The 27,093-nt window shown below is 40.5% G+C and overlaps 1 protein-coding gene across 1 annotated transcript in view; it reads right to left on the reverse strand.

The window, feature by feature from the left end:
• The window catches only part of flt1 (fms related receptor tyrosine kinase 1), a 245,006-nt gene extending 221,740 nt beyond the window's left edge, over nucleotides 1–23,266 (reverse strand). Inside the window, exon 1 of the mRNA XM_085999287.1 lies at nucleotides 22,574–23,266. Coding sequence (XP_085855413.1) covers nucleotides 22,574–22,634 — 61 coding nt within the window. The 5' untranslated portion in view covers nucleotides 22,635–23,266. The remainder of the gene's footprint in view (nucleotides 1–22,573) is intronic.
• Between the last annotated feature and the right edge of the window lie 3,827 nt (nucleotides 23,267–27,093).

The raw sequence follows: 27,093 nt of genomic DNA on the forward strand, positions 1-27,093 counted from the left end.
AGAAATTTTAAGTACTGAATTTGGAGCTAGTGTGCACCCTTAAGTAAGGTCAAAAGGACACTCTCCCAGTTCCAGAAAAATCAACTAATCATGGGCGATATATTTTTTAATTAGTTTTACAATTATAGCAACATAAATGGAAACAATGCCAACAAGTTGCAATATCAGGGTTCTGTGAGAGTTATAGTGGGTAAATATGAAACAATGAATGCTTGCCGTTCACAATAGATTTAATACAGGAAGTCTTATTATACTGTACTTCCTTGAGTCCCAAATGACTACAGAAAGCTACAAATCTAAATTCAATAGAGGGTTGCCCCCATATCCTTTTCAATTTAATAAGTTTGTTCTGTCAAACAAAATGAAAGCTCAATATATTGTTTCATTTTCAAAGTAGTTACATTCAAGGTCCTCAATCAGACAAATTGTTCTTTGAACTGCTTTGACCCTGCACTAAAAGACTCAAGAAAGAGTTAAAACAATGGCCCAGAAATTAGGATCGGGGGCTTGCTGCGCGTGCAAGCCCCCGATGTGCACTTACCCGGCGCGCCGACAGCTGAAGCCTGGGACTGCTTGGAATTCCTGTCACTGGCCCGGTTCAGCTGTCGGCGCGCTGTGCTTGCCTGATCCAGCGGCGTAGTTAGTGCGATGTGCCGGCTGGGATCAGGTGAGCACTGGGCAGCCAATCAGGGGAGGGGAAACTTCATTCATGAGTTTGATAGTAAGAACTGTCAAACTCATGAAAACTACAGGCGCCCAAAACACTACTTAAACTTTAAATAAAATTTTAAAAAACATCCCACGAATTAAATGAACTATAAATAACTTTAAAAAACTATTTTAAACAATTAATCAAATTTTGAAAAAAATAATTTTTTAAGAAATTGGGTCTAAAAATAAACTTACCTTACTGTAAAGTCCTTAAAAACAATAAACCTGGGAAAAAATGTTATAATTTTAAATAATAGACCACTTACCTTAAAGAATCAAGTCCTTACGTCTCCTTTTTACATTTCTAAAAAGCTCAGGCCCTTACACACGGGCAAACCTGTCAAAAAGAAGGAAGTTCAACACGTGCGCGCAGAGTCCTGCGCGCACGCGTTGGACCTCTGAACCCCTTGGAGGAAATACCAGTTTCCCGCACATGCGCTGTGCATGCTGAAATCCGGCACTTCCAACGGGCCCACGCGTGAGTACCCCGTCCGTACTCACGCGTTGGGACCGGAATTACTGGCCCTATGTATTAGTCGCATAGCTACAGGTGCAACTGTCAAAACGCATCAAGATAACGTTACTGATATCCTTTGTTCAAGGTTTTATTGTAATTTAATGCCAAGCTTTTTGCTGAATGGCAAAACCAACACTTCGTAAAACAAATGTTTCTCTGCTAGCTTGCAAATAAATAGTATACTTTGTTAATAATATATTATCCTCTGAACACGCAGATGTACAGCAAGCCTGTTCTTTAAAATGTGTATATTTTCTTCAATAATTGAAAATTAGGTTCTGCCAATAATGCATTGCATTCCCAACTCAGTGGGCCCCAAACTTGAATACCAGCTTTAACTGATATTTATACTTATCTGTCATCATTGGCTCATTGTCACTGATTTTTGACTGGGGGAGGGTTGGTGATGAAGAACTTGCAGATCAATCCCACACATCAGAGGCAGACCACTTGTTAACCGTTCACAAATCTTGTTAGTGGGAGTTCCACAGAAATCACTGTCAAAGGTATCTTTTGAGGGTTGATTTTCATTTTTACCCAAGCTATAATATAAAAAATGTAGCATCGGACATACTCAGTGACATAGATCACTGTGTCACCAATCTAATTGCTTTCCATTACTCTATGCTCTAAGATGTTAATGTGTTTTGCTGATCACTCACCACAGTGGCAATGCTCCAAGATCTCGATATATCAGACTGACAGTCTAACTAAGCATTTTAGAGTACTTGTAGGTATTTCAGCCCAAACATTCTATAGAGTATTTGGTTTCTGTACTATTATGTAAATGCCAAAGCTTTTATTAAACATTAGTTTCAAAGGACTGAGATGCCTAATAGTTCTTCTTTCAATGTACAGAGCTTAGCTACCTATAGATTTCACAAAGAATAGATTGTTCTCTCCCTTCTTGTGTATATTTTTCTTAAAATAACTCAAGAATTAAAGCTCAAAGCCTTTGTTCTTTTCTTTTTCATTGACATTAAGATGCCATCCTTCTAAGATATTTCTAACTCCTACGCCTTCTTTAGCCTCTCTTGCCAAGGGTAGCCTGTGAGGGTAGCCAGCTAGCTCCCAGGCCAGTGTCTCTGTGAACATGTTCAGGAGTGGTGAATGATTCACTTTCCAGTTTTCCCTTCCACCCCCCCCCCCACCCCCCTGAAGGGAAGCACCTGCCCTCTGCTAAGCACCTCTCATAGTGCCAAGACTGGAGTTAGAAATTTAGCATTTGGTAAAATCACAAGTCCAGATCCACGTTTCTCGTTTCAAGGTGCAGCAAATTGGAGTTATGACTCTGCACTGTCAAAATTGCAATTATTTAGCCTGTTTCTAAGTTTATTTGTGACTTTTTCAGATGACCTCAACAGCACAAGAACAATACCACTTCTGTATCATTTCAAATCCTGGCATGGCTTTAGAAACAAAAAGGCCTAGAAATTCAGTGGGCTTTGCGCCCAGTTTTCGCCCAAAGAGGGCTTTTGCGCCACTTGCTGAGCTTTCGCCAATATTCAGCGCTGCGGTAATGGCGGCGTTAGCCAGTAGCGCTGCGCCGCCACCGATGACGTCATCGGTGTGCGCAGTGCCCCGCTACCACCCCGCTACCGGCCCGACCGCCATATTTAGTTGCGGCCGCCTCTTCCGCAGCGGCCGCAAACAGCGATCAGAAAACGGGGCCGTACTGTAGCCTTAGTGGGGCGCTTTAAGGTGGAGGTGCGGCCGGCCGCTTTTTCGGCAGCCGCCTGCCCGCACCTCCTTCCCCGGCCTCCTCCACCCCCCCCCGCGGCATTGCCGGCTGCTTTCCGCGAACCCGGCACTTCTCCGTGGTGCCGGGCTCATTTGCCGGCACTATCCAGCGGCGATCTCCCCGTTGCAGGCACCTCCCCCTTAAGAGAAGGAGGAGGCCTGCAGTACCGCAGCCTGCCGCTCCGCAGCGGGTGGCGCAGCGGTGCCTAGAGCGCTGAAATTCAGTTTCAGCGCCCCAAGCGGGGGCGGGCACACCCTGGAATAGCGCCTGGTTCCGACTTGGGGCGAAAAAACTGAATATCTGACGGGCGCAACTGGCTCCGCGCTCAGCGCTCAGCGCTAACTTTTGGGCGCATGCCAGCTGGCGGGCCCAAAGTGAATTTCTAGGCCAAAGTCTTCAGATATAAATCTACTTGAATACTTTGAGAAAGTAAGTAAATTATTGGACGCGGGATACCCAGTCAATATAATTTATTTGGATTTTCATCTGCTAATTGGCAAAGTTCTGTTGGAGTTTGTTCTAGATCATCTACAGTTCAAATGATTTATCAATAAAATATAGAAAGCACTTCTAGTAACATTGTTATGTTTGCACATTGGGCTATGAAACTTGGATGAATGGATGATAAAGGAAAATTACTTGATTATCAATCATTCACTGAAAGTATCCAGTCAGTATCAGACAGTTATCAAAAGTGGCATTACTAAGAGTGGTTACACCAATAGAAGGGAAAACTACAGAAATTATATAGGTTGGAATTAAAAGTGATAAAGAAAAAATAATTGGAAGTTGCTTTTGACCAACAGCTCAACATAAACAAGTAGACAAACACCTCAATTCCCTATTGGATTTGTTAGTGACTATCTTGCATTTATGGCCCCTAGTTTTGATCGTCCCACAAATGGAAACATCTTATCTACGTCTACCCGATCAAACCCTTTCATAATCTTAAAGACCTCTATCAGGTCACGCCTCAGTCTTCTCTTTTCTAGAGAAAACAGCACCAGCCTGTTCAATCTTTCCTGAGATTGTGGCTAATTAAGGCTAACTAAAATAAGTTCTGGAAGCAGTAAGAGGACTATCGAAAACCAGACCACAGGCAACAGCAAGAATGGTCCAAATTCTTTTTTTTTTTTAAACGGCGTACATAACAAAAAAGAGACAAGGTTAAGTGTGGTAGTAATTTGTAGGTCAAGAAATGACAAAAGGTGTTAAAGGAACTGTTCACATTAATCTTACAAAAGAAAGCTTGGATATCCAGTTATTTTGGCACAAGTAGACATCAGTAAAGCATTTATGCTATAAAAACAAATTCAAGAAACTAAAGGTTCCTGGACAAAGAGGATATACACTAGAATTCTCAAGAAAATGAGAGAGCAAATAGATGAAATCCTGGACAATATGTTTTAGGAAATTCTGTAAATACTTCAGTAAAGCGAATGTTATCCTGACTTTCAAAAAAGAAGCAAGACATCGACCCTTGACTTATAGACCATATACAGCATTGTTATTGGGGAAAATGTTCAAAATAATTTTACAGGGTGCTACAAAGAAAGTCAAGGCACAAAGCAACATTTTGTGCTTCAGAAATCTTCTGAAATTCTTTCAAGATGTCCATGAATTGGTTATGAGGGAAATCTAGTTTACCTACTATTTCAGAAGGCATAACATTCCACATTAAAATTGAAGGAAGGAAACAAAGAGTAGGGGATTAAAGGCAGTTCTCAGTGATTGGAAGTGGGTAGTGGTCTTCTATTCTGGTACTACTTCTGTCACAGCGTATATCAATGATTCAAGTATAAAACTAGAGGGACTGGTGTCCAAATTTGCAGACAATATTAAAATAGGAGGCACAGTTAGTAATTCTTAATACCAAAGGAAGCTTATCTGATAGAGGTATTTAAAATTATGAAGGGATGGAACAGAGTAGATAGAAACAGATTGTTTCCAGTGACTAAAGGGTCTAGAACAAGGGGACATAGATATAAGATTAAATGTAAGAGATTTAGGACAGAGCAGGATAAATATTTTTACAGAGGGTTGCGGAATGTACTACCAGGAGTTGGTGATTAAAGTAGAGACCATGGTTGAAGGAAAGAGGGATAAAGGGGTATGAGAACTTGGTGGAAACATGGGATTAGGGTTATTGCTCCAGTGGAGGATAAATACCAACACTGACTGGTTGGGCTGAACAGCCTGTTTCTGCGTTGTCCTTTCCATGTAATTCTATGAGTATTATAATGAAGATTAAGGTCCATAGTATTAACAACAAATTAGTTAATTGCATTAAAATGACAGTACAATAGAATGCAGACGGTTGTTAAGTGGAAACATCTCTAGCCTGTGGTAGCTACTAATAGAATTCTGCGGAATTCAGATCTAGGGCAATATAGAGATGAATACTTACGTATTATGAAAATTTGCTACTGATTCTAACCCCAGTATCAGTTGACAAGTATAAGGAAGTAACAGCTTTCAAAGGAATCTGGGTCAATTAAATGGGTTACGAAGGAATTGTAAATGTAAGTAAATAACTGGAATAGGAAATGTGAGATGTTCAAATATGATGAAGGGACTCTATTTAACTTGGCCAGATAAACCAAGTCCCGCAGGGGCACAATCATAGGAAACTAGGAACAGGAGTCAGCCATTCAGCCCCTCAAGTCTATTCCACCATTCAATTAGATCTTGGCTGATCTGTATCTTACCTCTATCTACCTGTCTTGGTTCCTTAACCCTTAATACTCTTTCCTAAAATCTATCAATCTCAGTTTTGGCATTTTCAATTGACTTAGCCTCAACAGCTTTTTGGGGAGAGAGTTTCAGATTTCCACTACCCTGTGTGTGCTTCCTGATAACACCCCTAATAGCCTAGCTCTAATTTTAAGGTTATGCCCCTTTGCTCTGTACTCCCCCACCAGAGGAAATAGTTTCTCTCTATCTACCCTATCGATTCTTTTAATCATCTTAAACACCTCAATTAGATCACCCCTTAATGTTCTATACTCAACGGAATACAAGCCTAGTCTATGAAACCGGTCCTCATAATTTAACCCTTTTAGCCCGGTATCATTCTGGTAAATCTATGCTGCACCCTCTCCAAAGCCAGTATATCCTTCCTGGGGTACGGTGCCCAGAACTGAACACAGTACTCTAAATGGGATCTAACCAGAGCTTTATATAACTGTAACATAACTTCCACTCCTTTGTATTCAAGCACCCCTCCCCCCCACCCCAAGATAAAGACCAACATTCTGTTAGTCTTTTCAATTTTTTGTGTATCTGCCCAGTGTCTTCCCATAATATTTAGTCACCGTAGGTCTGGTCCACCCAAACTCATTATTAGAATAAAATTAATTAACAAATTAAATTAGAATGGTGAGGTCAGGGAAATTAGAATAAAGATTCCATGTGGTGTCCATCAATCACAAAAGGCATCTAGTAAATGGCTAGACACCACATATTCCTGCTCAAAGGTCTCCTGGGCACAAACTATTGCTTGAAATATGGGCAAGCAGTCAAAGGAAGCTTGCCAGGAAGTCCATGTATCCTGGATAACCTTTAAAGAAAGAAAAGAACTTGGATTTATACAGCGTCTTTCACGACCTCAGGACATCCCAAAGTGCTTTACAGCCAATGAAGTACTTTTGAAGTGTAGTCACTGTTGTAATGTAGGAAATTGACTGCCCTGGAACAGACCCACCAGGTGATCTTCCAATCTGTGGATCACCCGCTCTTTGTAGAATGGAATGAAAATTGCTCGGGTTCTACAACGGGCAGGCATTTCAGGATAAATACCGACACTGGGCAGATTACCGCCCAGGCAGGGAAGACAAAAAATTTACTCCAGTGGCTATTAAATAACTGAACTGATACATTTAAAAACAACTTACATTTGCCACTCAAGTACAAAACCCAAACAGCTCATGTAATGACTTAATATTGCTGGTTGAGATGTTGAATTAAAATATTCTGACAAGCCAAATATTCCTTACTTGACCAAAACGAAGAAACACAATTTAAAGTATTGGCCGGATTTTACCAACCTCGGCAGGTCCGTGGCGGGTGAGGTCAGTGGTGGGTCACGGCCCCGCTGCTGGCTCCATCCCTGCCTCTGAAATGAATTTACCCTGGTTGGGCTTGTTAAGCCCGCCCAGCATGTTTGCCGGCCAATTAGAGGAAGCAGGTCTGGTGACGTCATTTGATGACACGTCATCAGCCAGTTTCCTTAAAGGGACCATGGACAACTTTCTTTTGACATTTGTGCTGTCAGTGTTCTACAATATTGTGGTGCTGCAAACACTGACAAGCACTGCACAAAAGTGCAGGGCTGCACCAAGGCTCTCCCATGACTCCCTCCATATGCTTATGGAGGGAGTCACAGCACACAGGGAGGTCCTCTTCCCTTCCAATGGGTGGAAAAGACCTCCCCAGGAGATCAATACAGCCTGGTTGCACATTGCACAGGAGGGCACAAGCAGGAATCTGGTCAGGAGGACCTGGGTGTAGTGCCACAAACGTTTCAATGATCTCAGTAGATCACGAAACGTTAGTAAAAAGCCACACACAACCTCATCCTGCTGTGCCTCTCATCACATCCCCATCACTCTGCCTTACCTACCCTACACCTGCACATCCTTACTCACACCAACCTACCTTTCACCCATCCCTGTCTATCTACATTATCACATCCCCATCTCACTAGCCACCCCTCACCCTCATCCTAGTGCAATCATACCAACCAACAACACACAAGGGTAGGCACTTGGGTGTTTTATCCAATGTTCCTGTAAAGTTTCTGTTAATGTGGTGTCAAACATTGAAACCTTTATTTTCAACACTTCGCATTCTTGGACAGATTTGTGTGCACCTTTGGAAGTGGCCTAGTGAGTTGCAGTGAATGGTGACACATAACGGTACCCCTACCCTCCCCCCCCCTCCCTCCGCAATGGTGATGAGTGTGAAAGGAATGGCTTGGGCATTGTAGGGATGTTTTATGGTGTTGGTGTGGGGTGGTGCCAACCTGGTGCATCATGTGGCAGCCAGGATGTACAGCGTCAAGTGAAGTAAATCTGGTCATGGTGAGGCCATCCCTGGCCTCCCGGGCAGCAATGTGGTCGGGTGCTGATGCCCTCTGTCCTGTGCAGCATCAGTTGACTGTGGAGAAGTTTGGTGTTGTTGTTGGTGCTGCTGGTGTGCCTGGTGATGCTGGTGTTGGGGCTGATCGTGGTGGGATTCTGAGGACCAAGGTGAGAGAGTTTCAAGGGCACCCATGCTGATGGAATAGATGGCAGGTGAAGTAGAGATGACAGAAGCGATCTGTCAATGGTGGGAGAGGTAATGATGTCAGACTGGATGGAGGCTTGTGTAAAGACCTGGCTGTAAAGAAGCCACTAATGATTTCAATTGCCTCCCCCGCCGCTGCGTGTCGGGTCTGGTCAGCACTGACAGACCCGATGTTTGGTAAAGGCACATGGCAGCGGGTTCACAGTGGGATCCTGACCCGCTGGGGAGAAAAAACACTTTCCCACCTGACCCCCCACAAAATCCAGCCCAGCCTATTAGATCATTTTTTTTGAACACATTTTTCTCCTGCCTCATTCTAGGTACATACCATCCTCATGAGCTCTCAATTAAAGGTATTTTTGACTTTATCATGATATACACTGCATTACTTTATGTTAAATGATACTCACAATATCGATCATGCACTTTACTAGAACACGGAATATCCTCATCTTCCAAGAACCACCATTGTACAAGGAAGGTGTATAGTATAAGATTCTGGTTTCCGTGACTGACATGACTTCTACACAATTTAGTTGACATAGTGGTGTTAACTGATATTTGCTTTCGAAACTGAAAATTCAGTTACTAAACTACAGAGCGCAAAATACTCTGAATAATAATAATATACAATCAAACGTTTCCAAAAGTCTAATAGTCATAATGATCTATTCTTGTTCATAAATATTGTATTTTAATGGCCTACTGGCTTTAACAGAAGGTACTTTTCAAGCTAAAAACACTGCAGTCAGGCATATATTTTTGTAAGTAGGACAGTGCAACTATATTTGAGTCATCATCAATCATAAAGTCACACAGTCTCAGCTGCTGGTTTAGGTCAACAGAACCTTTTAACCTTCAGGCTCTGGATACTTGATTTGTAATTCTCAGAAAATAATCCCTGCAAAAGTATATTAATCGTTTCATACATATATAGCACTAACCAGATGTAAGCTGCTTGCTTATTTCTTCCCTCTAAGACTTCCAATGGTGAAACAAAGCACCTGTTCTGCAACACTGGTAACATGAGGATCAAATCTAAATTCAAAGCTACATGATCGCATAATTATATTTGTTAAAATCTCTGATAAACATTCAAAAGGTGGTAGGGTGAAATTTCACCTTCATCGCCTGGGTGGTAATCTGGTAGAACAGGTCGGCCATTGTAGAACTGGCCCGAATTTTGTTCCATTGAAATCAATAGAATAGTCTGGGTTCTACAGTAGGCGGGTGATCCATTCCACCAGGCAGTGAAGATGAAAATGTACTCCAAATTGTTTTAAATTCAATTCAACCAAACTTCCAATGTAACATCTCAAAAATGTAATAGAAAGGTATTTTTTACTTAAGATACATATTTATTTCAACAGCATCAAATTGTGAGGTGGCGGGGGTGGGGGGGGGTGGGTGGGTAAAATCATGCTACTTCTACAGTTAAACCAGTTTCCACAGGACTTATAGACTTACAATATGGTCAAAAAATATTTTTTGAAGAAAGGGCCTTTTGGCCTATTTGATTTCATCCTTCTGGAACACCAATCATTCCAAAATAGGAATCCTCCCTTCCTCCCATTACAGCATTCTGGCATCAACCACTCTTCCTCACACCTATTCCAGCTTTTCATCCCCTTCTATGTAAAGAAATACTTCCTAATGTCTGTCCTAAATTTGCCTTTCCAAATCCTGAACTTGTGCCTTCTTGTTTTGCCGCCCTACTGTATCTGAAAGTTTCTTCTCAGCAGCCCCATGTCGTCCATTGGTTCCATACCATTTGTTAACTTTGTGAACAATCAAAATAGACCTGCAGTAATTACACTTAAGCATTCTAACAAGTAGGAAATGAACTCTCTACATCCCTATAAGAAATTAGATGTTCACTAATGTATTTGTGATTAAATACTTCAGAATCATGGCTGAAGAATCTACAACAAAGGCACAATTTACCACTGGTAAGGTTAATTTGATTGTAGAAAAAGTGCTGGCCAAGAAGGCAGCAATTCAGGTATATCATGCCCTCCCCCTCCCAAACACACACACACAAGAAAAGAAGCTTGGAAGGAGAACTGGGTCAATACTGTAGAATCCGGCAGCAGGTCAGGAAAAGGTTCCATGAGGTAAAGTTTTAAAAACCAAGCAAACACTGGGTTTTAATCGCATGGCATGAAAGACTATAGCTGGTAGGCCATAGGAGAGCAAAATGCTGACATCTCTAGAGGAGGTTATTGTGGAACTCTTTGGCCTACAAAGTCTCTAAGGATGACAGAAGCTGAGACGGGTTCAGTGACTCCTGTATGTGTCTTCCCCTTTATGTTATATTTTTCCACAAACAGGATGTGTAGTTGGCAACAAAAGATAGAAACTTATCATCTTATGCTTTGGTTTGTGGATATTGGCATTATTGCCGTTGAAATATTTACATTTGACCAACCTGACTATCCAGACTCCAGGGCACTATCTCACCAAACACTGAACCAGAAGACGTTCACGTGACCATCACTACTGTACCAACCAACAGGTCAAGTGTGGCCAATAGAAAACTGATAGCTTACAAAACTCACTCCAAAAGGTTACTTTTAGTGGCAATTATTTAATTATTCTTTACTGAAGAATAGGTGGCCCACCACAGCATTATTATACGCTTACCAAAAGAAGCTTACATTCAGCAATAATCCAGCCAGTTAAAGAAGTAGTCATTGTAGCATATATTACATTGATGTAGTACTTTTAAAATAGCAGAGTATAAACATGATCCAACCCTTTAGACAATAGAAATGGATGTATTACTCTCAAATTTCTAAATTTGTTAAGTTGTTTAAAATGCAAGACAAAATGACACTTCCTCAGGCCATGCAGTAATACAATCAAATGTAGGCCTCCAGGCTGCATAATGGTTGACATCTATTGCAGTTTGTAGAGATAATCCCTAACGTAAATCACTTACCGTAGAACTTCAACAAGATTAATCCAAAAGTTTAACTGTTTTTGAAGGTGACCACATCATCATAATTTATTCCATTTCTAAAGACCAATAACCTGTATAAATCACAATATCAATTCAGAAGATCATACAAATACAGACCTAACTAGACTGAAACAATTAATGTTGTAAATAAATTCTACACAACTTTTGCATAGCTTCCAGTAATTGAGTTGTTTCTTTACACCCAAGACCATTTGAACCTCCAGATGTATCCTATAATATTCAAAGAAAGTGTTTGCCTTGTGGTCACGCAAGCAGTATTCTAAATCTATTTACAAAAAAGAAGGTTTGGCAAATAGAGAAGAGAACTGTAAAAGACTTCAGGATGACACAAAGGTTAGCAGAATGTGTATACAGGTAGCACATGCAATTTAATGCAGAGAGGTGTGTGTGTGTGGGAGGAAAAACAAAGAGTGGGAATATCGACTCAAAGGAAAGATGGTGAAGGCTGTGGAAGAGCAGAGAGACTGAGGAGTGCATAATTCTTAGAAAGTGAGCATACAGGCAGGTAAAGCCATTAAAAATAATATCATTTTGGATTTTATAAATTGGGACTTAAAGTACAAAAGCAAAGAGCTTATGATAAATTTTCACACCACAATGGTTATACCACAGTTACAGTATTGTCTGCAGTTTTGGGCATTCCGTTATAGAAAGGATATTGACGCCACAGAGATCACACATCATAGATTCACCAGGATGATACCAGGGAAAATAAAATAATTATCAAAAGAGACCTTTTCCACTGAAGCAGAAAAGGCTATGGCAAGATATCACAGAAGTTTTTTTTTAATTATAAAGAGTGAATAGGGGAAGACTATTATCCCCTGTTTGATGAGTCAGTGAAGAAGGGTCATCAATTTAAAACTGGCACCAGGTTGAGAAGAGAAGCTAGAAGATATTTTGTTACGCAGAGAATTTTTAAGCATATGAAATGTATTGACGTAGGGAATAGTTGAATCAGAAACCTTTGCATATTTTAAGGGAAGAGTAGATAAATAATGGAATCAGAGAAAGGTACAGGGATATGGGAAAGAGAGCATGGCAATGGGATTAATTTTGGATTGCTCTACCAAAGAGCCAGTGAATACACGATGGGCCAAATGGCCTCCTAATGTACTAGATATTTTTATGGTTATAATTGATGTTATCTGTTTCTTGGCAGTTCTTAAATTACCCATGAATGTGCACCATTCTGGATGACAACAGTCAGGAGTACATAACTTCTACAATGCAGTGCACATCAAAAAGGTAGCAACAATTTTAAGATCCTACATGTTCACACATTTCTGGCTTCAAGCCAAAATAATCTTGTCCAACAACTGCCAAAAAATGATAATATTACTGTAAATAAAACTTCAGTAATGTTATTAAAGATGCTGGTTAACAAAAAAGTCTGCTCTGACTTTTACACTAAACAGTTGAATGACCTCAAAGCACTATTTTCCAAATGAAAAATTTACACCTGTGAAAACCCCCATACACATTCACTTTCAAAAGTATACAAAATAGTATCTAATCAACAAATTGCTGGACTTATTTGTCAGTCACTGCCTTTGACATTGCTTAACTGGCTGCTCTGTTACCACCATTTTTAAGCAGAATTTTTTTTGACAATACAAAGCCTTGAACACCATGAAACACTTCTATTCCTAAAATTTGAACTTTTTGTTGAATTACTTGGCGTGTCAGAGCTGATAAATTGAACACTTTTCCTCTTTGGGCACTCTCTGCCAGCATCAAGCAATCCAAACCCATATGTTGCATAGACAGTTGCAAAACAGGGTTTCCTGTTCCTGTACTCCGCCCCAATGAAAAAGATATTTTCTAATTGTAGAAACCAAATAATTCATTTTAATAGTAAATAGAAATGCAGTTTTCTGCTGGATGAATTTGTTCAATAAGATTTTGTTAGCCTTACTGGCAGAACTTGGCCAATCAAGGCACACCTACAATAATAGTTGCATGGCTCTCAAGTGGCTTAACTAAATAAAGTAACAACCAAGTCCAGTCATCCAGCTATAGAGAGTGGAAACAACACTAAGCACATGAATGAGTTTGTACAGCCTAATCCACTGACACAGCCACTCCTGGATTTTTAAAGAGTGATCCATAGATCATTACATTAGAACTAAAGTACTTGCTCTTGTGTGTATAATCAATCTTGGAGTTTTGAGATTTGAAACAAAAAGTAAACTACACTTTAAAAATTTTGTCCATTATCTGCTTGTGTAGAAAGTATTAAATTACAGTAAAATTAATTGATTATTTGTTTCTAGCCCTCTCTATGTTAGTAACGATTAATTAAAACATCCAAATCTTGATTTCCTATGAGAAAAAAATATATACAACTGAACAGTGCATCAGAGCTTTTCAGCACTTTACTGCTGTTTAAGGAGACCCTGAACCGAAGGCATCTCAACTGAGAAGTGCTGGTGATCAGCAGTTTGAAAGCTTGCTAGTCGTTGAGGGAGTGGGTGCTAAGCCTCTAATGGAACATTCCAGGATAGTCTTATCCTACTAACATTGGCACAGTTAATATAACAACTGCATCAAATATTTAGTTGCTCCATTGTTGAATTAACTCCAACTGATGGATCAGCTAATCATTACCTGGTTATTTAAATTTTTCCCAATGGAAGCTGCTCACTCTTTTTTTTTCTTTAAATAAAACTTATCAAATTTAATTAAAATTACATCGGCCGGGGAGATGATGCACTCCAGTCCCCGCAGTGCCCACCGGTCTCGGAAGGCCTCGAGCGTGCCAGCGGACACCGCATGCTCCATCTCCAGGGCCACCCGGGCATGAACATAGCTGCGGAAGAGAGGAAGGCAATCGGGCCGAATGACCCCCCTCGACCGCCCGCTGCCTGGACCTGTTAATGGCCACTTTGGCCAGGCCCAGGAGCAGTCCTATGAGGAGGTCCTCCGACCTGCCTGCTCCCCTCCGGACCGGGTGAGCGAAGATCAGGAGCTGCTCACTCTTTTAGTTGCAGTGGTTGATGGCAATTGCCAGCACCAATTAAGAGGTAGCATATGCCCTCAACTTAAAGGGGCACAACCAATAAAAACTTTAACAAGGATTAAAGGAAACTTAATAAATTAAATCAAAATTCTATTTTCTGGGGTAATGAAGCACTCCAGTCATGGAAGCTGCCTCAGCTTTCCCTGAAAGCTCACTAACAAGGCATTAATAAGCCTCAACAAGCAACAGTAGATTTTCTACATTTCACTCCCTCTTTTTTGGGTTGGAAAACAAGGAATTGTACAGAAAAGATATTAACTGGCAGTTTCAGCTAGTGTGCATCAGCTTTAATGGGTAGAAAACATTCCCCATTGTGTCTTGTTCAAATTTCGGGTCTGAACTACATATTAATTCAGGTTCAGTGTCACCGGTTCACTCCTGTCAGTAGTCCGAGCATCCCCTACAATCTGAAAGGTACCTTTACTACTCAATATCTAGCATAACCTGGGGACTGTAACAGTTATAGTCCTCGTTGAGTCTACTGGATACTATGAACTCGTATGTGCCACCACGTACATTTTTCCTATCTTTCAGGAGGCAGACTGCAAAGTACTCTAATGAGACAAGGTCAATTTTAAACAAACTAACTGGTTTATATTACATTCAATATAGGAATGACCAAATATAATTTTCATAGATAAATGTACCTATTTCCTATTATTCCTCATAACACCATAATAATAGATTATTCAACTTTCCCCTTTTGTTGTGGAATAAACTGAGCCAACATGACACTACTTCACAATAAAATTGACAGGATCAGATATTGAAGGAAGTTACATTTATATAGCACCTGATCAGATCATCAGAATGTCTGAAAACACTTCACAACCAATGAATTACTTTTGGAGTGCAATCACTGTTGTTATATAGGCAAACATAGCAGCCAATTTGCACAGTAAGGTACCTCAAACAGGAAATTAATAACCAGTGAATCTATGTTTGGTAGTGTTGATTGAGGAGAACTTCCTGTTCTTCTTTGAATAGTGCTATATAATTCTTTACATTCACCTGAACAGGCAGTTGATGTTTGGATTTAATATTTCATACAAAAAATGGCATCTCCAACAATGCACCATTCCCTCAGTGCTGTACTGAAGTATCAGTCTAGATTTGAACCCATTATCTTCTGACAGAGGTGAGAGTGCTACCATTGAACCAAGCTGACGTTAGATAAACATCCTTGCTGTATTATTTACTGCTTAGCATTTATAATGGGTTCTAATTTACAACAATGTAAGAATATTTTCTCTATTGTAGTTGTAGTGTTTATTACTTGGCAACAAATAGTAAACAGAAGAACTCGTCCCTCAAGATGTAAGAAAGACCACTTTGTAAATGTACTTTGTTTTGCTGTTAAATGTATTGATTTAATACACTTGACACATAGCGGATTTTTACCATAATCAATTTTTCCCTTATTTCAATCATAAATACAGGTATTATAATTTATACATTTCTACTTATATATGATTATGCTACACTTTCTAGCTGTGCATATCAGGGTGATATCATGATTTTGTTTGTGACCCATGAAAAGCTTAGATTTTTTGCTGTGCTGCAATTGCAGGCCAATCTAATATATTCTGAAGCAGCTCAGGTTGTGTCAGTGCCATCTAACTGTCACTATATACAAAATACACACAGCACTGGATACCTAATATGGAAGTGGAAATATTCACACAGGGCTGATTTTTTGAAGTCATGGTCATATGATGTTGCTGGGACAGAGTTGAGAGACCTTTACTCTACACATGAACCATGTTATTCCTGACCTGCTGACCACTGACAATGATTGCTTGAAATGGAAAAGTATTCTATTTCCTAGCACTGATCTCTCTCACTTTGATAGGCAGAAAAACTGCCCTAGAATATAATTTTTGAAAAAGCAGTCATCCAAAATGTACAGTTCAAGACAATTAGGATATTGCTCTCAAAATACCACTATCCACTACCAAAATGGTAGAACTAGGGCATCCTGCAAAAGATATAAGGAGGTATCTGTTTTTCCCCGCAAACAAAATGTTGTTTCCATTTGTTTCAGGTGTGCTGAAATTATATAGAAATTGTTTAAGTATCTGGTATGTAATCGGCATTTTAAGTCGTTTATACTGCAGTTTATACCAAGCTCATGGTTATTCCAACAAATAGAATTATGTCTACTGAGAAGGCATTCACCTATGCCAAACAGTGACATGAAAAGCCATGTCCCTTGTGGTTTCAATATATAGGCAACAATTAGAAACCAATCAACGCCATATTATTAACCCCCCCCCCCCCCCAAAGAGCCTTTAAACATTGGAGGAGTGTGATTTTAATAACTGTTTATCCTTTATTTGTTTTAACATTATTATTTATAGATATCCTAACAATTAGTCTATGCCCAGTTTATATGTTGTTACACCTAGAATAAATGCTTCTTTGACCATAGCAAATGTTTGTACAAATCATGTCTCCATCATGGAATATGTGAGGAAATCACATAACAGTGTTGAAAAGGTTCTGAAAACATTTGGTGATTTTTTTTTTTACAGAATCCATGCCACATATACGGCCCATTCATGTGCAAATACTCTCTTACCCAAATGTTATATAAGTACAGTAATGGTCAAAATAATAAATGAGTTTAGCTGTATAATTGCCTTTGGGAAGACACTCCTACTGTCAATATTTGCAAAGGGGTTAAGTCCTACCCCCTTTATTTTGACACAAGCTTCTTTAAAGGGTCACTGCTTGAAAATACATTGCAATTTATCAACTTGTCTGTCACCAAGCGACCATCAGGAGCCTACCCTGTGGCGACCTACACCCGACTGAGACTACTTTTTGTGATTCCAACATAAAGAAGGCTGAGAAAAACACAGAATTGTTGGAGCCACATAAAATAAACTCCAATATTAGTTCCCCTTTTTAAATAACTTACATGGGTGTATTAATCCTTCACTACTCAGGAAAATTTTTCAGCATATACTCAAATAATACAACAGTCCTCTCTAAATGAAAATGGTAGGAAATATTAGTGCAGCAACATAAAAAACATGTGTCCACACTATTTGAGGGGGTGGCTGATTGTGATGGTAGATAGCTAGCTCTGGAATTATATTTAATATTACTTAATATTCAATATTATTTAATTGTAAGTAAGTTCAGATGGTAGCAAATGTTACAACTGAACACATATATATTCTTCTAGTGGATTATTCTTTTAAAAAAATCCATCTGGAAATGATCAAATCATCTTAAAGAAAAACAATTCTCTTTATATCTACTTTGTCTAAAATACATTATCCAATGTAAACCAAAACTACAAAAAGTAATTGCACAATCAGGAATTTCCCTGCCCAGATTCCTAGAACCATGATATTAATGCTTATTATTGATTTCTCTGTCTGATTTTGAACTGACTAATTACTGACACACATTATTTAGCTGTGACTCATTTCCAATGTATTCACTTAAATCTACTATATGTCACTGTAGTAAGAGTTGTCTTTCAAATCTTACCAAAATCTGTAATTGACTTTTGTGACCCACATTGATAATGACTGGAAATATACACAAAAGAAAAAATGTAAATATCTTATGAGCAGTACTGACATTATTCAGTACATTTTACTTATTTATTTATACATTAGTAAGTAAAAGCCAATTAAATTACAGAAATACACTTTTGTCAAAAATTCACATGGCAAATTTTACAATTGTATAGCCTCTGTGAGATACTGATGTTTTTGTCAATCAATGTATTTTAAATCACATTAAAGTAGTTTTAATAGAAGACAAATCCAATTCACTTTAACAAATCATGGTGTGTACAGAGCCCCTGACCTTTAAGATCTAAATAGCCATCAGCTTGTAATAAAGTTATCAATCATGCAGCAATGGTTTTGCACAGTGGTCCTTCTGCATACATTTCAAGCCTCATTAGCCATTTTCTCATGCATTGTCCCATATATTGTCAAATATAAATCCTTCTGTAATCATAAAGGTGAAAAGCCATCAGAGTTCTATTGCTGATAAAATAAATGGTGGCTACATTGAATCTTAATATTGCATAAATCTGAAGGCACACAGGTGTGTATTCATTATAGGCTGTGCTACCAAAATATGTAAAGAAGTATTTAGATACATTACTGTAGCTAGTTCTCTGAGAACCCCTGTCGCTTTAGCCCAAAGCTGTGCAATGGAGTAAAATAAATCCTTCTGAACTCCAGAAGAGGTATAAAGGAAAGTCCTAAGATCTGAGACCAGAACAATCAGAAGTGAAAAGCAATGACATACATTGACACACTAGAAAGGCCCTTTCACCATACTGTGCAGTTTTTGGATGCAGTGACCTCTAATTTAGGATAAATGGAGATAAGTTCCAACAAAATGTTGCAGTCCTATATCCAACAAAGCAAAAAATAGGACACACAAATTATTGGAGGCTTTCACTCACACCACACTTTAATGCAGTGTCTAGCATGCAGTAAAATGCTGAAAGGAAGATAAACTAAGCTCTGGGTACATATTAAGAATGTCAGTTTTAAATTAGCGTATTTGTTGTTTAATCAGCATAGAACCAGTTGTTTCACGTAATCCGTTTTGCCTGGGTCCACTTGCTTACTACAATGGAACTGAGAAAGAGTGAAAGTGCATTTAATTGTTGTTGTGACTGTGCTGATCAGTCACTCACTCATTTACCAAGATTTCACTCTCGGGCTACTAAACAATACTCCTGCTGTGTGTGCGCTTCGGAATGGGGACTGTGGCTCCACATTTCTTGGTCCCAAAGTAAAGTTTCTTCTTTCCTTTTGTTAAAGTTCATCACGGCATTATACATTATATACATGCCACTGTACCAAAGGTGGTTCGGAAATTACAAGCTCACAACTGTTATTTGAATATTGTTCAGGCCCTCTTTGTAGTACTACAGCTTAACAGCTGATAAAGAAAACTGATCAAAATCGAGCTTTCAAATGACCGTTGTAGTAGGCTGGCAATTTCTACATGAACAATCTCAAGAAGTGATTTTAAATATATGTGTCTGCTATGGAGGACATCAGAAATGTTAGATATACAAAAAAATCTAGTTTCCTCTTTCATAATCAGCACTTTTTCCCTTGCTTGGTTATGGTGTGATATAGTACTATATTGTTACAATTGCAGTATTCTTTAATGTAAGGCAGTTAATATTTCTGAAATATAGATGTTCAATTATATGCATCACTGTTTAGTAGCCGACCTGCCTTAACTTTTTGGATGCAGTTATACAACCGCTTTTACATTCTTGCCGAACTGTTGTCGGGAGGAAGCTGTCTCGCACAGGCCCCCTTGAGGGGACTCTTTCACACTGCATGGGTTTCAAACCAAGTATAACTCCACCATCACGCCTGGTTTAATATGCTCGGGGTGGTGCTTAGATCTCATAGACACGTCAGAAAAACTTATGCAGAATAGTTTTGAGAGTGTACATAGCTGTGTATACACAGAACTCGCTACTGGTCCCGAGAGATCAATTCACAACAAAGCAGCATAAATCAGATTCTGCCGGGCTGGAATGGATTCAATAGCTACTGGTCTCAGACTGATAGCTACACTATAAAACTAGCTTGCGACGCGCACCAAAAATTGTTGAACGCTGCTGGATACTATTATAAGAAATCACTCAGGCACGTCCGTCAGTGAACACGACTTATCCCTGTTGTGGGAAAAAACACCTCTGACCGAGGGGAATGGACACAGGGTGGAAGGATAGCTTTATCTTCCAGTTTCATTATTCATTATTGAAGCACCAATGTGTTATGTACCTGAAATTGCATTTTAATGAATGTTGGTTCATTGCTGACCCTTGGACTTCGAGCCTGTGCGAGGAAATAAGACCTCATACTCTACCAACTTATAGAAAACAAAAAGTAACATTCACGCCGCTCCCCGTTTAAATTACCAGCGAATTTGACAACATCCCATTTATTCTGTTCTTTATCAGTTTTGTTAATTGATTTAACTCAGTTCCACTTAGTTATAGTACTACAATGGTGGTGAGGGTCTGGAACTCACTGCCTGGAAGGGTGATAAAGGCAGAGCCGCTCATCACATTTAAAAACGACTTGGATATACACTTGGAGCGCCGTAACCTACAGGTCTACGGACCAAGTGCTGGAAAGTGGGATTAGGGTGGCTAACACGTTGTCGGCCAGCACGGACAAGATGGGACGAATGGCCTCCTTCTGTGCTGTAAAGTTCTATGATTCTATGATACAATACAAAAAAAAGTATAAGTGGATTTAATTGGTATTGGTGCATTTCCTATTCTATCCCTGGGCTAAATAAAATCGTTCGGGAGGGGACGAGGTACCCAGTTTAACTCTCTGGATTCCATATTCTGAGCTGCCTGAATATTATAATATAATCGATTGCATTTTACTTGCATGAGAGATTAGAACTTTACTGTTGAATCTTATAACATAACTAAAATGTTATTCCACTACTGAATTAAAATTTAAACTGCCACATGAAAAGTCTAACTACTCTCCCGTCTTTATTAGCGCGTTACCAAGGTGCTTGAATCACGATTGCAATTTTTGAAGTGTCTTTCGGTCGGCCTGGTGTGAAAAGCATCTGCGTTAATTGGTAATCATTCATTCGGATGTATTGTCCAATGGGTCACTACATTGCACTGCAGTTAATGCACAGAGAGCTCGCTGAAAGCAAACTACCTGAGCGGAGACTGAGCACACAACAGCCCCAAGATGAGACTGCGGTAGGTTGGGCTTAAAGCGGCCTGGAGCTGCGTGTGGGCATGAGCTGTTGGAACATCCTGTCTTCGTGCCGACTCGCCACCCCACCCGCAGCGCTGCAAAAACTGCGGTACATCCCCCTCCACTCCTCCTGGTCCCATGGTTGGTGAATCTCCGTGCAGAAGGTTTACGCCTTGCAGTGTACTAACCATGGACCAAGCGAGCGGCTATGTGGATGTGCCCACGTCACATTGATCACATACTCTGCCAGGTCAGTTATGTTACAGAGAAATAAAAACAGAAAATGCTGGAAATACACAGCAGGTCAGGCAGCATCGGTGGAGTAGTTCCAGCATTTTCTGTTTTTATTTCAGATTTCCAGCATCCGAAGTATTTTGCTTTTGTTTTTATATTACAGGGAAATCTCGGTTTGTGAAATGATGTCTAAAAAACTGATAAAAATAACATACTTGAAAAATAATTACTGAAAAAAATGTCTACAATTTACCAATTAAAGGTATCTTATTGCCCATGTCTGAAATGAGAAGTTATTGATGAATTCCCCTGGCACTGATTATCTCATTACTGGAGTGTACGGACAGACAGTAATAAGGTATTTCCCACTATATTTACAATCCCACCTTCACTACAATAGAAAGTAAAAGCGACGTGTGCAAGAGAACGGAGCTCTCCGCCTTCCGAGAAAGATAGGACAGCAACATGTTTAATGCGCAATTTCACAATTTGGTGCATGCGAATGATGGAAAGAGCCCGATGGAAAGCGGAAAGGTGCTGCCGCCCTCCGCCGAGGTCCCAAATCAACCTTTCAAAGCCAGACTGCGAATCTGGAGGTGATGCGGGTCGAGAGGTGACAAGTCTACAGCCGATTTACAGCAGCCACGGGGTACCCACAAGGGAATTCCGGGGACAGCAACCCAGAACCGAGTTCCTAAACATTGCACTCTATGAATTCACTTTCAAAATCACACATGCTGCCCGCTTCGACAGTCTAGCTCCGTCGCAGTTGGACGTAGTTTGCGAGATCTCAGGTACCAGCATGGCCAAATAACCGACCAGGAGGGAAAGGCGTGGAGTTTGTCCAGTTTCGCACATCCCCACTGAGGAAACGCGGTAGATTTCAAGAATTCAGGACGGAGCATTGCGAAATAAAGCGCACCTACTGGGGTCACCACTTACTTCATCATTATTATACTTTAACTGTTACATTTGTCGAAACTATTCCTTAAGTTAAAAAAATGAGATAACTGGCTACCAACATCTAGCTTACTCGGCACTTTTAAAGCGGCTGCTCCCACAACATGGAGAGAGCCTTCAGTTCCAGGAACTGCCGGCTCCCGTTAGACAGCCATACACTGTCATTGTGGGACTCGTCCCCCGTCATCATTAGTATCAAGGAGAATTCATCTTTTCAATAAATTAATAGTTGGTTAAACATTTGGTTAAAGTCCCGAAGGATGAGACAATCGATTTCCAATGCATATTACACGCACTAGAAGAAGGTACATTTCTTCGTTCTCTTAAAGATTGCCAGTTTTTTTCAGGATTTGTAAAACATTAAAATATTACTTACGCACTGTAACTATATTTCCAATCTGACTACAAAGTATAACCGCTATTAAAACACAAGACATCTTGAAGTGAAACAAGTTCCTTGTGCAAATTCAAGGATTGATGGTGAACGTTTTCTTGAATGAAGAGGGCTTTGCTCCAAAAGTTATTTATCGTTCTTCTGTATCAGTGCGATGAAGGTCCGTTGTAAAATAGCCACGGTATGACGTCCTCTACATGTCCAATGCGAACACCCCAGAACTATCCTAACACTCTGCCCTTCACGTTAGCCCTGGCTTACCAGAACACGTCTCAGAAACAATGTTAATAACAAATCTCAGGTCATAAATAAAGTATCCAATGCAGTTGCGAAAAAGTTAAGATAGCCTAGACTCCGGTAAATCCTACTCCGTGATCAGCATCCTGTGCTTTTATACCGTTCCTCCGCACTCGCCGCGGAAACGTTACACCCCAGTGACGTCGCAGGAATCTTGGCAGACTTAGAAAGAGACCACCTTCAAAAATGACTGTGGTCCCGCTGCTTTCTTATTTTCTTCTGTATATATTGATTGCAGATTAGGCAGAGAGCCTGGAAACTTCACAGACTGTGCAAACCCTTTAACTGTTCCAGAGAACTGCATTGATTACAGGTCGGCTTCAGACACGACCAGCGGACTGATTACAGTGACACTTCAAACTTTCGCTTTAAATAAGTCAAAATAGAATCGTTTCAGAAATAAAAAGCAGCATGATTATGTTACTTGGCCACAGTTTTGCAAAAAGTCTAAGACGGGGCTACTACAATGAAGCTAAAACTGTTTAATAGGGCGGCAATACTTTAAACGCTATATCGCGATATATGTCGTGCTGTAATTTCGATAGGGATAGGTAACGGACACGTTGTGTTGCGTGTTTCCTCGTGTGTTTGATTTTTCTGTTGGAAGTCTTGCCATTCTCACGGTTGGCAGGAAGGAAACCACCTTATTTGCGTGTCGAGAAACATTTAAACATTACTCAAATGGGATGGGAGGTGTTTGAGGAAGTTGCTGCAAATATCGGAGATCTAAATCTCAATTAATCAAAAGTTGAATCCGATTTGCCACACATTCTTGCCAAGTGATATACCGCGTTTTTATGTTTATAATTAGCTTTTAATGCATTCGACTGCTTTTGTCTTGATGCAAACTAAATTAGAAAAGACGCCTTTCAACAATTTTTGACATAAAAAGATGTGCCTGTACTTCTCTAACCAGAACTTACTGAGGTATCATTTGCTGTGAGCTACTGAACAGAAAGGCGCCCCGAATGTTAGCCTCACACTGGAAAGTTCCTTGTTTTTGGTGCGGTAACGGGGGCGGGGATCGCTTTGACAATAAGCCTCCAATACTGGGCTATGTTTGCAGAATTAGAGGCATTGCTTTAAAACTAGGTCTTTCTAGCGCATGCATTAAAAAGAAAGACTTGCATTTCTATAGCGCCTTTCACGACCACCGGACGTCCCAACGCGCTTTACAGCTAATGAAGTACTTTTCTTTTGTAGTGTAGGAAACCCGGCATATTGAACGTGAAAACCTGGCAGCCAATTTGTGCACAGCATGATGCTGTTGATGGAGGGATAAATATTGGCCAGGACTTGGGAATAACTCCCCTGCTCTTCTTCCCCTTTACATCCACCTGAGAGAGCAGAGGGGCTTCCATACGGCACCTCCAACAGTGCAGCACTCCCTCAATACTGCATAGACGGTGCAGCACTCCCTCAATACTGCATAGACGGTGCAGCACTCCCTCAATACTGCATAGACGGTGCAGCACTCCCTCAATACTGCATAGACGGTGCAGCACTCCCTCAATACTGCATAGACGGTGCAGCACTCCCTCAATACTGCATAGACGGTGCAGCACTCCCTCAATACTGCATAGACGGTGCAGCACTCCCTCAATACTGCATAGACGGTGCAGCACTCCCTCAATACTGCATAGACAGTGCAGCACTCCCTCAATACTGCATAGACGGTGCAGCACTCCCTCAATACTGCATAGACGGTGCAGCACTCCCTCAATACTGCATAGACGGTGCAGCACTCCCTCAATACTGCATAGACGGTGCAGCACTCCCTCAATACTGCATAGACGGTGCAGCACTCCCTCAATACTGCATAGACGGTGCAGCACTTCCTCAATACTGCATAGACGGTGCAGCACTCCCTAGATTTTTGTGCTCAAGTCACTGGAGTGGAACTTGAACCCACAACCTTCTGACTCAGAGGCGAGGGTGCGACCAACGGAGCCACTGGCCAACACTGAAATTATTAAATTGGAGCTAGATATGATTGGGTTTAGCAGATAGAGTTTAGAACTTAATTTATTCTTGGTTAGAAGTTATTACATTTTTGTTATCAATCGAAGTTTGATTTGGTACACTAGTAGCCCATTAGTTGCAGCAAAGACATTTTATAAATTTACAGAAAATTTACAACATGTAAAGCTTCTTCACACAGAGGGTAGTGGAAATCTGGAACTCTCTCCCCCAAAAAGCTATTGCACTTAGGTCAATTGAAAATGTCAAAACTAAGATTGATAGATTTTTGTTAAGTAAGGGTATGAAGGAATATGGAACCAATGCAGGTAAATGCAATTAAGCTACAGATCAGCCATGATCTAACTGAATGTGGAACTGGCTCAAGGGCCTGAATGGCCTACTCCGGTTCCTATGTTCCTGTCAAGAGTGAAACTGTAATAATTACAATATAAGAACATAAGAAATAGGAGCAGGAGTAGGCCAATCGGCCCCTCGAGCCTGCTTCGCCATTCAATAAGATCATGGCTGATCTGATCCTAACCGCCAATCTACTATCACAGAACCATCTCCTGAATCTAACAGAATTAGACACACGAAATAGGAGCAGGATCAGGCTACACGGCCCCTGGGCCCACTCCGCTACCCACAGGGCCATGACCGATCCGAACCTAGACTCATGTCCAAATTCCTGCCCGCTCCCCGTAACCCTTAATTCCCTTTACTTCTAGGAAACTGTCTATTTCTGTTTTAAATTTATGTAATAATGTAGCTTCTACAGCTTTTGGGGGCAGCATATTCCATGGACCTACCACCCTCTGAGTGTAGTAGTTCTTCCTCATCTCAGTTTTGAAAGAGCAGCCCCTTATTCTAAGACTATGCCCCCTAGTTCTAGTTTCACCCATCATCGGGAACATCCTCCCCGCATCCACCCGATCCAACCCCTTCACAATCTTATATGTTTCAATAAGATCGCCTCTCATTCTTCTGAACTCCAATGAGTAGAGTCCCAATCTACTCAACCTCTCCTCATATGTCCATCCCCTCATCCCCGGGATTAACCGAGTGAACCTTCTTTGTACTGACTCGAGAGCAAGTATGTCTTTTCTTAAGTATGGACACCAAAACTGTATGCAGTATTCCAGGTGCGGTCTCACCAATACCTTGTACAACTGAAGCAATACCTCCCTATTTTTATATTCTATCCCCCTAGCAATGAAAGCCAACATTCCATTGGCCTTCTTAATCACTTGCTGCACCTGCATACTAATCTTTTGAGTTTCGTGCACCAGGACCCCCAGATCCCTTTGTACGTCAGTACTTTCCAGTTTCTTGCCATTAAGATAATAACTTGCTCTACGATTTTTCCTGCCAAAGTGCATAACCTCACACTTTCCAGTATTGTATTCCATCTGCCAAATCTCTGCCCACTTACTTAGCCTGTCTATGCCCCCTTGCAGGTTTTTTATGTCCTCCTCACTCACTACTTTCCCCCCCATCTTAGTATCATCTGCAAACTTTGATATGTTACACTCGGTCCCCTCCTCCAAATCGTTAATATAGATTGTAAAGAGTTGGGGACCCAGCACTGACCCCTGCGGAACACCACTAGTTACTGATTGCCAGTCTGAGAATGAACCATTTATCCCAACTCTCTGCCTTCTGTTAGATAGCCAATCCTCTATCCATGCCAGAATATTACCCCCAATCCCGTGATTTTTTATCTTAAGCAATAATCTTTTGTGTGGCACCTTGTCAAATGCCTTTTGGAAGTCTAAATACACTACGTCCACTGGTTCCCCTTTATCCACCCTATATGTTACTTCCTCAAAGAACTCCAGCAAATTTGTCAAACATGACTTCCCCTTCATAAAACCATGCTGACTTTGTCCTATTAAATTATGATTATCCAAATGTCCTGTTACTGTCTCCTTAATAATGGACTCCAAAATTTTACCTACCACAGATGTTAGGCTAACCGGTCTATAGTTTCCAGCCTTCTGTCTACTGCCCTTTTTAAATAAGGGTGTTACATTTGCAGTTTTCCAGTCTGCCGGGACCTTTGCCGAGTCCAGGGAGTTTTGGAAAATTATTACCAATGCATCCACAATCCCTACCGCCACTTCCCTCAAGACCCTAGGATGTAAGCCATCAGGTCCAGGTGATTTATCCGCCTTGAGTCCCATTATTTTACCGAGTACCACTTCCTTAGTGATTTTGATCGTGTTTAGCTCCTCCCCCCCCCC

The sequence above is a fragment of the Somniosus microcephalus genome, chromosome 10 (genome assembly GCF_052327205.1).
Source record: "Somniosus microcephalus isolate GS21.2 chromosome 10, FLI_Smic_1.0, whole genome shotgun sequence".
Lineage (NCBI taxonomy): Eukaryota > Metazoa > Chordata > Chondrichthyes > Squaliformes > Somniosidae > Somniosus > Somniosus microcephalus.